The sequence below is a fragment of the Oryza glaberrima genome, chromosome 8 (assembly GCF_000147395.1).
Source record: "Oryza glaberrima chromosome 8, OglaRS2, whole genome shotgun sequence".
Lineage (NCBI taxonomy): Eukaryota > Viridiplantae > Streptophyta > Magnoliopsida > Poales > Poaceae > Oryza > Oryza glaberrima.
Window position 1 is genome coordinate 3505131 of NC_068333.1, and position 15157 is coordinate 3520287.

A 15157-nucleotide genomic window follows, 5' to 3' on the forward strand; every position below is an offset into this window, starting at 1 on the left:
TCCCATTCAATCACCTCTTTTCTCTCTCCCTTCATCCATCTATTTCATTTTTAGTTCTTGTGTAGAACTAGTTTTTTACATAATAAATGGTTTCTTCATCTTTTTCTCTCTCTCCTCATTAACTCTCTAATCATTTTAATCTTTGCTTATATGGTAATATATTTAATGCTATAGAAATTAGCTAAAACGAAGAATTGAGGATGCGCTTAGTGTTACATGTATTGCTTCACTGACATATGTGGAGGTTGTGGTCCTAGAGGACACAAGGAAGAAACTTCTGATGACTATTATACACGTGTTGCTTTAGATTGAGAAAATAACTGTAATTTTTTTTCTTGTTGAAATTTTGGTGTGTTACGAGAAATGTGCCTGCCTCTCACCTTTGTGGACGTTAGACAAAGTGGACACTGGTATAATTTTATTTTTGAAAATAGTAGTCAACATTCCTCTAAGATTATAACCAAGTGACCAACACTGCCATCTCAAGCTTTTAGATATAGCTTACAACTACATAACTACATTTCCAAAAAGAAATTAATATATTTCAAAATGTTTCTTTATTTTCTTATGAAAGTTTATGTGGAGCAGACAACTGCATAATTTCATTTCTAGATAGAAGTTAAACCATATTTTCGACATGACACTTTCTGATTTCATATGTAGGCTATTTGTCACATTCCTTCACTCAAATTCATAGTTTGCTAAAATTGCTATTATTGTGTCAATGAATGTAGGATCAGGAGTATGTCATAGCACAGATGATGGTGTTCTTTTTGTGAAAAAAAAGTTCTGAGCCAGTAATGATCAAGCAACCAGCAGAACAGAGTAGGTGCGGTATTCCAATAATAAAAGGGCTTCAACCCAGCAATTTTAGTACTAGTAGGTCTCGAATATACAGAAGGCGTGCAATTATTTTTCTCCCTTTTTTTCAATATTCTAATCTTCCAAAAAAAAGTTTAATTTTCTGTGCACTGAACATGCATGCTTCCAGGTAAGAGTTGTACCAACCGTTGTTGGTACTACCTCCGTCACAAAATAATTGTAATTCTAGTTTATTTAGTATATATTAAGATTTGATAAGAAAGCCTATGATACCCATTATTAAATGGTATATAGGTAAAAGTGAAAGGGAAATTGAGGGTAAAATAGGGAGAATTTTAAATGAGGAGTGATTAATGAGACCATTAGTACTTCATTGCGACAACTATCTGGAGATAAATTCAAATTTTATGAATACAATTATTATAGAACAAAGGTAGCAGCATGTAAATTAGATAGTTACTCCGTCCATTTCAAAACATAGTAACTTATGATTTTGTGTTTGGATACTTATGGATAAGTACTGGGTACATAGCATCTAAAAATATTCATATACATATAAAAGAAGAGTAAAGTGTACGGGCGGTCCTTAAACTTATAAGAATATGTCATCTAGGTCCTTAAACTCTCAAAATATATATCCAAGTCCCAGTACTTGTCATAGTGTGTCATCTAGGTTCCAAATCGCTACAACCCCTTCAGAATCCTATGTGGTGTTAATGTGGCATACCACATGAGCATGACGTGGCATTATTTTGACTGGCAAATGGGACCCATTTAAATTTTTTCTTTTTTCTTTTTTCTCTTTTTCCCCCTTTATTCTCCTTTTTCTGTGACCCGAGCAGAAGAAAGGGAAAAAAAGAAGAATGGGAAGAAAACGAAAAAAAAAGAAAAATAAAAGGAAGAAAAAAAAGAAAAGAACACGTCACGTCCATGTGACATGCTACATCAGCGCCACGTAGGATCGTAGAGGAGATGTGTCGATTTGGGAACTAGATGATATACTTTAACAAGTTCTGGGACCTGAATATGCATTTTGAGAGTTTAGGGACCTATATGACACAACCCTACAAGATTAAGGACCGCCAATGCATTTTACTCATAAAAGAGAATACTACTTTCATCCGTCCCAATATATAGTAACTAAGATTAAATCACCTAGTATAAAGAATCTGAATAATAACAAATATAACTTGATGTTATCCCACCTAGCTAGTATAATGAATCTAGACAGAGAGGTTTGTCCACATCCGTTCCGCTAGGTTTTATCTACTCATTCAATATTATATTTGGAAAAAGTGGGATGAGGTTAATAATTAAGAGGAGGAAAAAGAAATGGAGAAAGTTGTAATTTGAGAAGGCAAAATAAACTCCTCTCACATCGAAAACCTGCAGAGATTCACAAATGTTGCATGTGCTTCCTAGTTTCCTCTTCGTTACATTCAAGACCTTTCCGTCTTTCCATGTGCCAAATTTATTTCAGGAATGGCTTGGATATTTTCTCAATGCACAAGGAGGTAGACAGCTAGTCACATTGCGAAATTTTTATTCACAATAATTCATAATCTCGATTATTTAACGGTGAGGCTCCCATCGGATGGCCTAATCAGCCAAAGAAAAAGCCAAATTTTAAATTTTTAAGCTTAATTTTGAGATTGATTTTGAGATATTTTCAACGTAGTTTCTTTTTCAACATTGGCTTTTAAGTAAAAAAGCACATTTATAAAAGTTTCACCTATAAATTTATTTTTATTTCCTAATAAGCCGTTTTGGCTTATTAGGAAATAAGCCAACGATGGGGACATGAGACTCTTACAGAATTAACTGCTAAAAAAACATTTTACCAAAGAGCTAGCTTACACCGAAAAAAAAATAAAATAGCAATACACTTATTGTTTTCATTATCTAAACAGCATGGCACATACAACTCCACCACACTTATTATGATGCACACACATGCTATATATGATGCTAATTAAGGAAGAGATTGGAGGGCTTAGGCAACCAGCCGTTTTCTGTACAATCCCACTAAACATACACACATACATGTATACATTTCGTAGCCGGGAGTTAACCCCGGTAAAATCCCCAGTGTAAATTAACTTGCTCGGTTAATTTTACACATGGTAAAGGGATTAACCGAATAAGCCCCGAGTTCGCAGGTTAATTTAGTCTGAAGACCACACCTGTGAACTGGTCAACACCAAAATTCTCAAAATACAGCAAACAGATAGTAGAAGAAAAGCTTCATATAGCTATTGCACAATGAATTGTGCATTACCACACAGTATTAGAACGAGTAGACGTTGATTAATTATTAAGCAGAGAGATCTATCGATTTTGATCAATGGTAATTTGTCGCTGTTAATTGGTATGGGGCTTGGACCCTCCTGACACAGACGGTGGAAGTCCCCTTGACCTTATCTCTGTGTGCTGCGCAAATGACCAACGGAAACAGCAATTATTTTCTAAAAAAATATGTAAATTATGAAAAAATAATCGCCCTTAATTAATTGACCGAGTTAAACTTGGCAAAATCAGCAATAACCGATCGTACCAAATTAATCAGATCGAGATTGTAACTAAGTGATTAAACGAGCTAGCTAGAGTACCTGAGATGAAGCCGAATGGGTCTCTTTTACACCAGCTGCTGAAAGAAAGAAGACATGATGCAATCAGCAAAATTAATTAATTATCCGAGTAAATAGCAAAATTAGTAATCACACGCTTCGTCGGGTAAAAATTTTACCCCGGCCGAGTTGAAGCATACGACAAACTGAATATGGTATAATAATTTTAGCTGACGATTGAAATGAATTATTCCTATGTACATAATTAAATTAGACACAAATTAAATACTTTTTTAAAGATAAACTTAACAAATAGTACCTTACAACAAGGGATCTAAACAATACATAAGAAAAAAGTTTTTTTTAGCAAAACATATTCACATAAACACCAAACAAATAATTCACGACAATAATTAGACACAAATTAAATACTTTTAGAAAAGATAAACTTAGCAAATAGTAGCTTACAACAAGGGATCTCAACAAATACAGAAGAAAAAACTTTTTAACCAAACATATTTTTAAAAACACGAAAAAACAAAATAAATAATTCACGACAAAATAATCTGATGCGATAGAATTAACAATAAGTATATATACTTACCGGCGTCCTTGTGGGCGGCGCGGCCACAGCTGGTGATGCGGCCGATGAGGCCGCAGAACTTGTCCTTGAGCTGCGCGGCGAGCTTGGCCATGGCGAGCGGCGGCGCCGGCGGCCGGAGCTAAGCTAGCTGTAGCAGAAAGCTCACACTCTCACAGCTGTGGAGCTAGCTAGCTTAGCTATATATGGCGAGCTTAATTGAAGTATATACTCTAGCTAAGCTAATCTAATGGCCACACAACCTAGCTCGTATATATAATGGGCCAGCTGGCGCAATAATGTATAGCAGTAGCATATAAGTATATAATTAACCACCTCCACTAAGATTTGTTTGCATATTTAAGCACATCTTCTGTGGTTTCCAGCAGCTAAAAAGGCTATATATCTAGAAAATATATAAATTCCCCACATAGTTGTCACCTCAATCTATAGTGGATTCTGTTTCACGTCTCTATTCCAACGCACGGTCTTTGTATATAGTATATCGTAATATTAATTTATTCACTATTCGGTCGAAAATACATGGCATTTGATATTTTTGGGTCTTTGGAATATAGCGTTTATTATTGTTTTTATCTGAATAAGTTTGTAAATTTTACTAAGTTCACAAGGATAAGAAATCATCTTTTAAAAAGACAAATCTACATTTACTGTTACTACCTACGTTGTTTCCTACTTACGTTTTAAACGTTGGCACAATCTCCAATACATATGCTCTATCAATATATTTAACTATTCATAAAAAATATTAAACAAATACAACTATAAAAATATATATGTCGTAGCACGGGCTCCTCTAGTGGAAAGGCTAGATACCCTCCTTTTGGAGTTTTTGCTAGGGTATGGGTGTTCCAGCTCGAGTGCGAAGAATCACGTGTGGAAACAATGAACATTAAACGTTGTATACATCTTTGGATTGTTCAGAAACGTAATACCCTACTGATATGATTTTTGTTTAGCTATTTGGCTTGCAGGGTGTTCTTGTGGTTCTTGGAGAGTGAGCTTGAGTTGTCTAAATTTCGAATCCTTTTTTCGATGGCTTGGTCCTCCTTTTATAATGGCAAAGGGATATCTTAAAACATACAAACATAGGTGAGGCCCAACATATTGGAGCTGGCACATTTGGTCTTGCGTTGGTCCATCTGGTGCAGCCTTGTCCAATGCGAGTGCCTACCCTTTCTTCCGACCCCATGGCGCAGGATGATTGAGGCTTGCACTTTGATCATCATTGGGCCCACATGTCAGCTACCGATGCTAGGAAGGGGGCCAAAACAAACAACAATTCAGAGCGGGCAATGTGAAGCAACAATCACGTCGCCCAACAGCACATTCACTATCCCCTACCTTTTTCAAGACCGTTGTGGGCAAGAGTGAGAAGGATGCCACGTCCTATCACCCACGTTTTTTTCACGGGAAACACATCATTATGCTATTAACGCAGAATGACACCGAGAGGCAACGTGGGGGTCAAATCTCCTTAATTGTGGTGGTGTAGCTAGGACAATCCTCCAGCCCCAAGATCGACCTCGGGGCCTTGGCTCATTGCTCGGGCTAGTTATTCTTTTCCTATACTTCGGGGCAACTGCCTGCGTCCATATGATTGCCCTACTCTAAGAGTGGTGGGCCTCACAGCACCCCGCGCGCCCAAAGACCGGTGGCCCTGGTTCCCACTTCTCGGACAAAATTTTTCATGATAAATTTATTAATATTAATTTTCACATATTAAATCATAATAACTTTATATTATTAACGACATAACATTTTGAAGTTCAACTATAAATAATTTAGGACGTCAACTATATATTTGAGTTGGATGTAGTATATTTTTTTATGTTTTATGTTTCCATACAAAGTATTTCTAAATTTGATATCTTAAAGTTTCAAAAATTTGATGGTGCCATGTATGTTTGACTAAAATGAGTATTGCATTGACTTTAAGAGATAATATTAACGTTATAGTAATTGTACTTTTGGTTTTGACCATAGGGTGTAGAAATTTTATCCGGATTATTAATTAATTTCAAATTGCACAGTTCAGTTTGGAATCGAATATAATACTATTTCGAATCGGTGGGAATGTATTCCTGAGTTCAGATCAAACAGTGTATACAAGACATGCATGGTATCGAATTGCATTCTTTAATGCGTGTAAAGGAAGCCGGATTTTTGATATTTTTTCCACAATGGAGCCAAACTTGGTGCACATTTTTTTTTGTCTACGTGGCATGATTAATACCTTCACTACCTCCATAATGACGAATCGATCCAGACGTTTCGATTTGATTGATTAGACACCCACAATACTACTACCGGCCCCATATTGCCCCTCTTATCTATATATGTTTATCAGCTAAAATTTAAATTTTTAATCTTAAATTTTTAACTGATTTCGAGGATTTCTCATCGAAGTTTATTTTGTAGCATTTACTTTTAGGTCGCTAAGATACATATATAAAAGTTTTATTCACAAATTACTTCTCGTTTACAAATATGTCGTTTGGCTTAAACATCTCTCCTAAAATATAATTACTTTTAGAATAGTGTCAAGTCAAATTTTTAAAATTTTAACTATTAATAGTAAAAAATAAAAAAGATTAATCATGTAATTTTGATATTATTAAACAAATTATCATAATATGTAATTCTTTTTATTTAAAACATATAACTTTTGTAGATTTAATTGGTCAAAATAGTATCTCGAAAACCATGTCAAAGTTTAAAAATACTTTTATATTTTGAGATGGATGAAGTACATTTTATTTGCTCAACTAACATATAGTATCCGTGGATCATGGCTAGGAAAATGTGGAATTTTGGTTAATTATGTTAATTTTTAACCTAAATACCTAATGGACCTGTAAAAAAATATAGATTTTTTTTACCAAATTTCTCAAATTTATATTTTATGCAACATATATATACAATTTTCCTCTGTTTTGAGCGGATGGAGCTTTTCTCAGTTTTATCTTTTATAGAAAAATGTTCGTGCGTTACAACGGGTGAAGGCTATTTTAATTTTATTGTTGTTATATGGTTTAGTTAAGGTGAAATTTACGGTGTTAAATTCGGCTGGATATATATTTTGTTAGAAAATCATGAGCTACTATTAGGAGTTCAATCATCTCAAGTTAGCATGTGAGTTTTTTACAGAGATTTCTTATACGATTCCTTCTGTATTTTCAAAAGCGAATGAACTTAAAAACCGACTCGAATATGTATTTGTGTTTCCAAAAGCGAATGAACTTAAAAATTGATTCGTACACGGATGACATATCAAAGTACCGACAAACACATTTTCAAATTTTATAATAGTAGAGGTAAAGAAACAGTTCACTTAGTGTGAAATTCACTGGGGGAATTTGCTTGGATATTATTTTTTTTTAGAAAATCATGAGCTGCAATCATGAGTCCAACTTTCATGTCAAGTTAGCATGTAAGTTTTTTTTAAAAGAGATTTCTTATACAACTCTTTTTTATTTCCAAATGCAAACGAACTTAAAATCTGACTCAAACACGGATTTTTTTTCTAAAAGGAACCAACTTAAGAACCGACTCAAACACGGATGCCGTATCAAAATATCGGCAAAAAGATCTTCAATTTTTATAATAGTAGAGAAGAGATAGAGATTATATGTGACATATATATATATGTACAATTTTTTGGTGCAAAAATTTAGTTAATCTAAACCAAAATGGAGTTTATATGTAATTCTCAAATTCTTTGCACTGACAAATAAATTATGCAAAATTACCATCCGATAATTAAACGCGAGAGAGAAGAAAGCAAAAGCAAGCAACTTAATTAATTAATATAATTTTCTCCGTACTCCACTAGATTGTGTGTGCAATGAGGTGTTGGGCACCACCATTAAACCCGATTTATGCAATGACCTCCTCACAACCTAATCACCCACTAAGAGCACAAGATTAGTGCTTAATCAGATGATTAAATTTAAGCTAAGCCATCTCTGACGTAGGGAGTCGAGGTGGCTCGCCTGCTCCTCACGAATCTCGAGGCCGTCAAGAGGGCTGCACGAATCACGACGCGCCCTTCGTCTTGCTTTGCATGGCGCGCGCGATGGCGGTGGCGATGGATTGATCGGTGCATCGCCGGCGAGCCGGCGAGTAGGTGGTGGTGGTGGTCATAGCCTGACGAAGAAGATGGCGAGCTCCGGGCCGGTGCCGCCGCCCTGGGGCGCGATCATGTAGAGCGACTCGGAGTCGCGCGAGCCGACGAAGTGGTCGAAGCAGCCGCGCATGTAGGCCACCTCGTCGTCCGCCGCCGCCGCCCCCTTCTCCGGCGACTGAGACGACGACGACGACGACCTGTTGGAGGCGGGGAGCACGCCGGCGCCCATGGAGACGGGGCGCAGCGTCTCCAGCACCGCGAGGTCGTCGTCCGTCGCCTCCCGCCGCACCGCGAGCCCGGTCTTCCTCCCGTTGCAGAACATGGTCCACGCCGCCACGTCCAGCAGCGGCGGCGCCCTCCGGTGCTTGCCGGCGGCGGCGTCCGTGGATGGCGCGCGGCGCTCGGTCTCCAGGACGATGCGCGCGCCGGCGGGGTTGGCGAGCTCCCGGAGCAGCGCGTTCGTCTGGATCGCGAGCTCGATGACGAGGGTGGGCAGGCAGCGCGGCGTCTCCTGCAGCGCCAGCGCGACGCGGCCCTTGCGGTGACCGAACAGCGTCCCCGTCACCCGCCGCATCGGCCGCGCCGCGCCGGAGAACGACGACACGACGTGCGACATCAGGTGCGAGTCGGCTGCTCCTCCTCCTCCTCCGCCGGACGCCGCCGCCGCGGCGACCTCGCTCGCCGAGCCGACCTGCATCCGGCCGCACCGCGGCGCCAGCGTCAGCAGCGGGAGCGAGCGGCGCAGCTTCTGGAACAGCCTCGCCGACCGGGAAGGGTACCGGTAGTGCTTCCGCGACGGCAGCTCCAGCGTCGACCCTGCCGGCGGAGGCCGGCCACGGCCGCCGTCGTCGAGCGACGACGACGACAAAGACGAGGCCGTCCGCGCGCTAACGCTGCTGGTCCCGTCCATGGCGGCGGTGGGGACGACGACGGGGTGGGGAGCGAAGCCGCCCATGCGCGCGAGGGCCGTGGGCGGCCGGCCGGCGTCGGGGAACGTTGCGGCGCCTTGGGGGAATTTGGGTAGCGCTGACGACGGTGTTATTATCAATGTCATGTGCGCGGCGAGGCGAGACATGAGCTGCCGCCCCGCGGTTTTGGCGGCTCGTCGATCGCCCGGAGCTTGGGACCGCCCGCGTTTGCCGCGCCCATGCCATTCTTATCACTTTGCATGAAAAAGGATGGGACTGACTAGCTCAGGGTTCACAATTTCGGATCGAAATTTCGAAAATTCGGTTCTATCGGACCCCCCCCCTCCCACCCTCCACCATACCATATTATTTCGGCCGAATTTTTTTTCATTTTTTCATGAATTTGGTAATATTTTGTTCAAATTTTATTCAAAATTTCATATAGTTTTGGATCGAAATTTTTAAAATTTCAGTATTTCGGCCACCACCGATACAAAACACTAAACCAAAATATTAAACCTTGGACTAGCTATACAGTTATCGTTAAATTTCAACTGGAAAAATTTGTACAATCATGTTCTAATTACGTTGTAACTTATATATAACTATGTCGTAACTTTTGAAATTCCCTAGGTGGCATGCTATTTCAGTGAAAACATAAGTAATGGTACCGAATACCCTCACATATGCGTTGACGTGAAAAACACACACTGGCCTGGAAGATCTGCTTAACTCCTATACAAGTCCAAAATCTCGCCTTTAGGTTCGTGAGCGTGCCTGTTGATTTGATCCTGCAATCAATAAGAATAAAGACAAGAAAAACCGCGGTTAAATCCATAAACGATAGCCGATCGGCTAGGTGCCAATGACATATCATTTATCTTTGAGCCAATGTCATGTTGGAATCGATCGGCAATGATTAATAGATAAAATAAAACTAAATCTACTCGATCGGCTGTAGATATTAACAACATACAGTTTTTACTTCGATGTATACTTAAACTAAGTGATTGGGATAGATCGGCCGCCATGCCGAGACAGTATGAATCACTTAAGTCGAAATATACGTTAAAGCAAAGATTATATGGATGTTTATAGCATAGCCGATTAGATAGATTAGCATGTATCGGCTAGTACTCCGATACTACTCTATACTAAGATATCGAAACAAGCAAGATATATCAAATAAGAACTTAATATAACTTTAAAGCAACAAGATCTTAATATAAAGGGCAGATTTAGCATAACAATTAAGCATATGATATTAGAATAGCTAAATTAGGTAAGATCGGCTGAAACTCCGATGCTATTTCTATAGATGATCATAAAACAAGCTAGATATCACAACTATAGATAAAACTTAATAGATCGAACTCAACCAATGCAGCATTAAGCATATAAAATAACTGTAAGATCTAAACAAGATGATGAAAATCTCTGAGAGATGGTAGACATACGATATAATCTAGATCAATAACGAGATTTAACTCTATCGGCTACTTTCTAACAGTAAAAACCAACCGATGACAAGTTATGTAACGAAACTAACAAAGATTATATAGTACATATGATAACTCGACGAATTACATAAACAAGATTAGAGTGTCATAAAGATGGAAGCACTAATCCCGAGAACGCAAGCCGCCATGACAAGTTTACCTCTAGTTGAAGATCGAATCGATGCAGCTCAATCCGAAAGCAAGAACTCGTCGAAATAGAATAAAAGGGTGGCGATGCGCCGAATTTGTTATTGAACATGTGTTGTTTGATTACATGGGTTCGGGTCATATTTATACCCGAGATACAAAATATGTCCTTGCCGGACACGACTCTTATCTCTAACAAACTCTAAGATACTATAAGTCTTTGCGACAGACTTTTGCCCAAACATATCTCTAAGGAAATTACATAAGATATTCTAATTAATAGATACAATTGCCTATCTAAGAGCTTTATCTCTATCGTGATAATCCTTGTGAAGCACGTCGATTGATTCTAGAAACAGCCTTGAAGCCACTACCGTCGGAATCGGTTGCTTCATCTCTATCGGCTGTATCGGCTGTCTTCTATCCGATCTATCTCAGCCGATGCACACTCCAGCCGATGCCTTCGCAGCCGATGCATACTCTGTTCTTCGAATCCATCTCATTGCCAAATCCGCTTCGACTCCATTGTCGAACCTGGTTCATATCTTACCAACTTTGGTCGTTAACAGTGGGTTGTGATTTTTTGCCTTCCTCCCTTGCACGATTTTTAAAGCAAATCGAACGGTTTAAAACTACATTGTATTTACATGCAGATTACAATGTAAATACATTAAGATTGCACTATATTTACATCAGTCAATTTTTTAGAAAAAAATTATCGATAATATATAGCAAAATCGAAAAGCATAGGAGGTAAAATTTCGGTCTTTTCTACTCCTTAAGTTTCATATTATAGGTTTTTTTAGTTTGACCAAATTTATATAAAATGTAGTAACATTTATAGCACCAATTTATTTCATTACATCTAATGTTGCACATATTTTGATATTTTTTGTTTTGTGTTGAAAATATTGCTATATTTTTCTATAAATTTGCTTAAATATAAAGAAATTTGTCTTAGAAAACCAAAACGACTTATAATATGAAACGAGGTAGTATTTTTGTTCATTCAATAGTATGAACTTGTTTTAGTTTTTTATGATTACACGCAGATGATAATACATATACGTATATTTTCTGAGTAAGATACAAATCTTGTCTCAATTTCAGTTTGCATGTTTTTCAAACGGTTAAATGGTGTATTTCGTGTGAAACTTCTTTTTTATATGGAAGTTGCTAAAAAATATTAGATACATTATTTTTTTAAGTTTAGAATAATTAACACTCAATTAATTATGTCGCAAAAAAACACTAGTTAATTATGTGCTAATGGCGGGATTTCTGGTTATATGTGTCTTCGTCTTGAGTAAAGTCGAACGGGGCGAAGAATACACGAGAGATCGGTAGTGGAGCCAATGTTGCCATAGAGACTGGGTGATGAATACTCGTGGTAGCATTTTCTACTTGCTGGCTAATTTTCACTAGCATTATTATTTTTTTTCGTAATAGACAGAGGCCACGCCATCGTCGGCGAAAAAAAAATATGAGGAATGCACGCCAAATAATAATAATAAAAAAACTACTTTCAACTTACTATCATGCATGTTGGCTTGCTATTCATAGGTCTCTGTTTCACATTCTACGATGGTTTGAGTTTTAAATGGTCAGGACCCAGGATTGCTCTAAGAATTATATATGTTGCTATTTATATGCCTAATTCCACTCTCATTCAGCTTGGTCACTCTTGCCACTTGTCCGGCCCCACCCCAAAGCACCACACGCCATCCGTCTTGATGGTGTCAACAAGACCAGTTAAGGGGTAGCCACAAACCCACTTATAGATTAAGTAAATGAGTATATTTAGCCTGAGTGGATTCGTGGTTGATCCATTTACACCCTTAAGACCAATCCTCTCATCTTCGAGCCAGTGCCACAACCGTTGTTTTTCCCATCCCAACAAGGGTTAGATATGCCTTGTCATTAGGAACCCATGAAACACATACGCACATACACTACTATACACCATGAGTCTGTTTCACATTCTACAACGGTTTTAGTTTTAGATTAGATTCATTCTTTTTTTTTGCGTGGAAAATTAGATTCATTTATGTATTCATATATGTAATTCATATATATATGTTCAAATTTATATGGATATCAGTGAATCTAAAACATGATGAGACTAAAACATCTTATAATGTGAAATGGAGGCATTAATTGGAGGGAGTAGAAGAGACCAGACCTGATGATTTGACCAGTGCATGTATAATGGTCTTTATTAGCGGTCTCTCTATTGTCATGCAAACATATTTGGTGACGTGAAAGAGAGAGGAAGAAGAAAAGAGAAAGATAATTGCTACGCATGACAACGGCATAGAGTCGACTCTTAGTATTTGTTAGGAAATTTTTCGTTGCATTGAGTATAATAAAGGAAAGGTGACCAGTAAGAAAGTATTTTGGTACATTAATGGTTAGAGACCGTATTATCTTAAATATTATAACGTGATAGTCTTTAATTAACGTAGAGACTCTACCTGTATACTTGCCCTAACACACAAATTCAATCATAATATCGATCAATCGTTGTTATTTACACAATGAATTATAGATCATGGCACAATTAATACACCTACTAGAACCAAATAATCAACCATTTCAGACGACCTATAGCTAGCAGATCTGCCGCCGCCGTCGTCTCTTCTGGACGACCATGATGCTCCGCGGCGGCGCCGCCGGCCGCTGCCGCCGGAGTCGCCGTCTCCTCTGCCTCTGGACCACCATCCTCCGCAGCACGACCATCCGAAGTAGCCGCAGCCTCTCCAGCAGCGCCGCCACCTCATCCCGACCCATGCGCGCGATCTCCTCCGTGCTGACGCCCACCGCCCGCTCCAACTCCTCGCCGCCGGCGCCGCCGCCGCCGCCATGGAAGCGGCTGACGCGCGACTCGCCGGAGCGCGGGGAGACGGCCAGCACGGTGATGTCGGCGCCGAACGACGCCGCCGCCACGTCCTCAGCCTCCCTGACCAGCTCGCCGTGCAGCCTCTCGAACAGCTGCTGCTGGCTCTCTCCGCCGCCTCCGCCTCCGCCGCCGGCGGCCGCTGCCATGGCCGGGTGCGTTCTAGAACACGACGAGATCGAAATCGCTCGGCTAATTTCGCGAGTGGCGCCAAATCGCTAACAAAAACCTCAAAATCGAGACGGGATTACGGATTAAGCGGCCGCTAATCTGGTGATTATATTAGCTTGGTGGCGTTAAAATCCGAGATGACTAAGCATTGAGTTTGAGACTAATAAACCGAGTAGGATTAGGGTTAGGATTTAGTGTTGATTAAGATTTGCATAAGAAAAATAGTGTTGACTATTTTTTGGTCGTATTTAGGCAAAATGTAAGAGGGAAATTGAGGAGGGTGAGTTTATGGGCCGTATTTCTACAGGCCCAGTTGAGCAGGTAAACCGAGTAGAAAGCAGCTAGTAAATTGGGCCTATGTTATGTACCGAGGAAGGAATTCACTATCTCCGTCTTATATAAATAGTAATTCTAGATTGTTTAGTATATATTAAGATTTAACAAAAACAACTACATATAATATCCTTATTAAATGCTGTATATGCAAGGGTGGAAGAATAATTAAGGATAAAATAGAGAGAAACTTAAATGAGAAGTGATTAATGAAACCATTAGTACTCTATTGTGATAAGTATTTTGGAACAAATTTAAATAATAGAAATATAATTATTATAGGACATAGCTAGTAGATTGATTTGAAAAGAAGTGAAAAGAACTGAGATGTATTAATTAGCTAGGGAATAGTTTTGTGTTTTCAAATTCGATACCTCTCCCTATTACATTTATGCTTATATACTCGCACTAGACACAGCTGTCGTGCCCACCCATTCGGGTCAAAAAAAAAAAAACCCGGACATTTTTAATTTTTTCACTTTCTTTTTGTAAATTTAGCAACATTTTTTTTAAGTTTGATTAAAATTTGTTTAAATTTTCGGTATATCGTGATGACGATCTATCTCGTGGCCCGATTTTTTGGTGAGGGGATAACTCTCGCTTTGATTGAGTGCGACATTTGCGATGTGGCTACCAACCAACAGAACAAGTCCAGGACACCGTGCAATCACTACACCACAAATGCTGTCGTACCAACTATGACGCACGATTGATGATCCCTGCAATGCAAATGAGAGAACACTACAATAACGAGATAAGATGCAATCTAAATATTGCACATAGGTGATTACGCACAAAGAAATAGTTGAGATTAAAGTGGTAGATCTAATCGACCCGGCAAATCAACACACCAACTATTGAGGGCTCTGAATCTGTAGTCGTCGACTAATCGAGCGAGGACTAGAGACAAGGTGAATGACACTCGGCGAAATTCAACTAAATAAAACCCAAATGTTGTAGAGGGCGTACATAGATAGAGGAAAATAGAAACTTCCGAGATAGGCTTATTTATTACAAGGTCCAAGGCCCAAGTTCTGTTTTAGCAACAACACTGTCTTGTTTTGACAATTCCCGTTGACTCAAA

At 39.2% G+C, this 15157-nt stretch overlaps 1 protein-coding gene across 1 annotated transcript; it reads right to left on the bottom strand.

Moving 5' to 3' along the window:
* Window positions 1-7699: 7699 nt before the first annotated feature.
* On the bottom strand, window positions 7700-9248 carry LOC127781705 (protein MIZU-KUSSEI 1-like). The gene has a single exon (XM_052308716.1). It carries the CDS (start codon window positions 9192-9194, stop codon window positions 8133-8135), a length of 1062 nt encoding a protein of 353 aa, XP_052164676.1. The 5' UTR covers window positions 9195-9248; the 3' UTR covers window positions 7700-8132.
* Between the last annotated feature and the right edge of the window lie 5909 nt (window positions 9249-15157).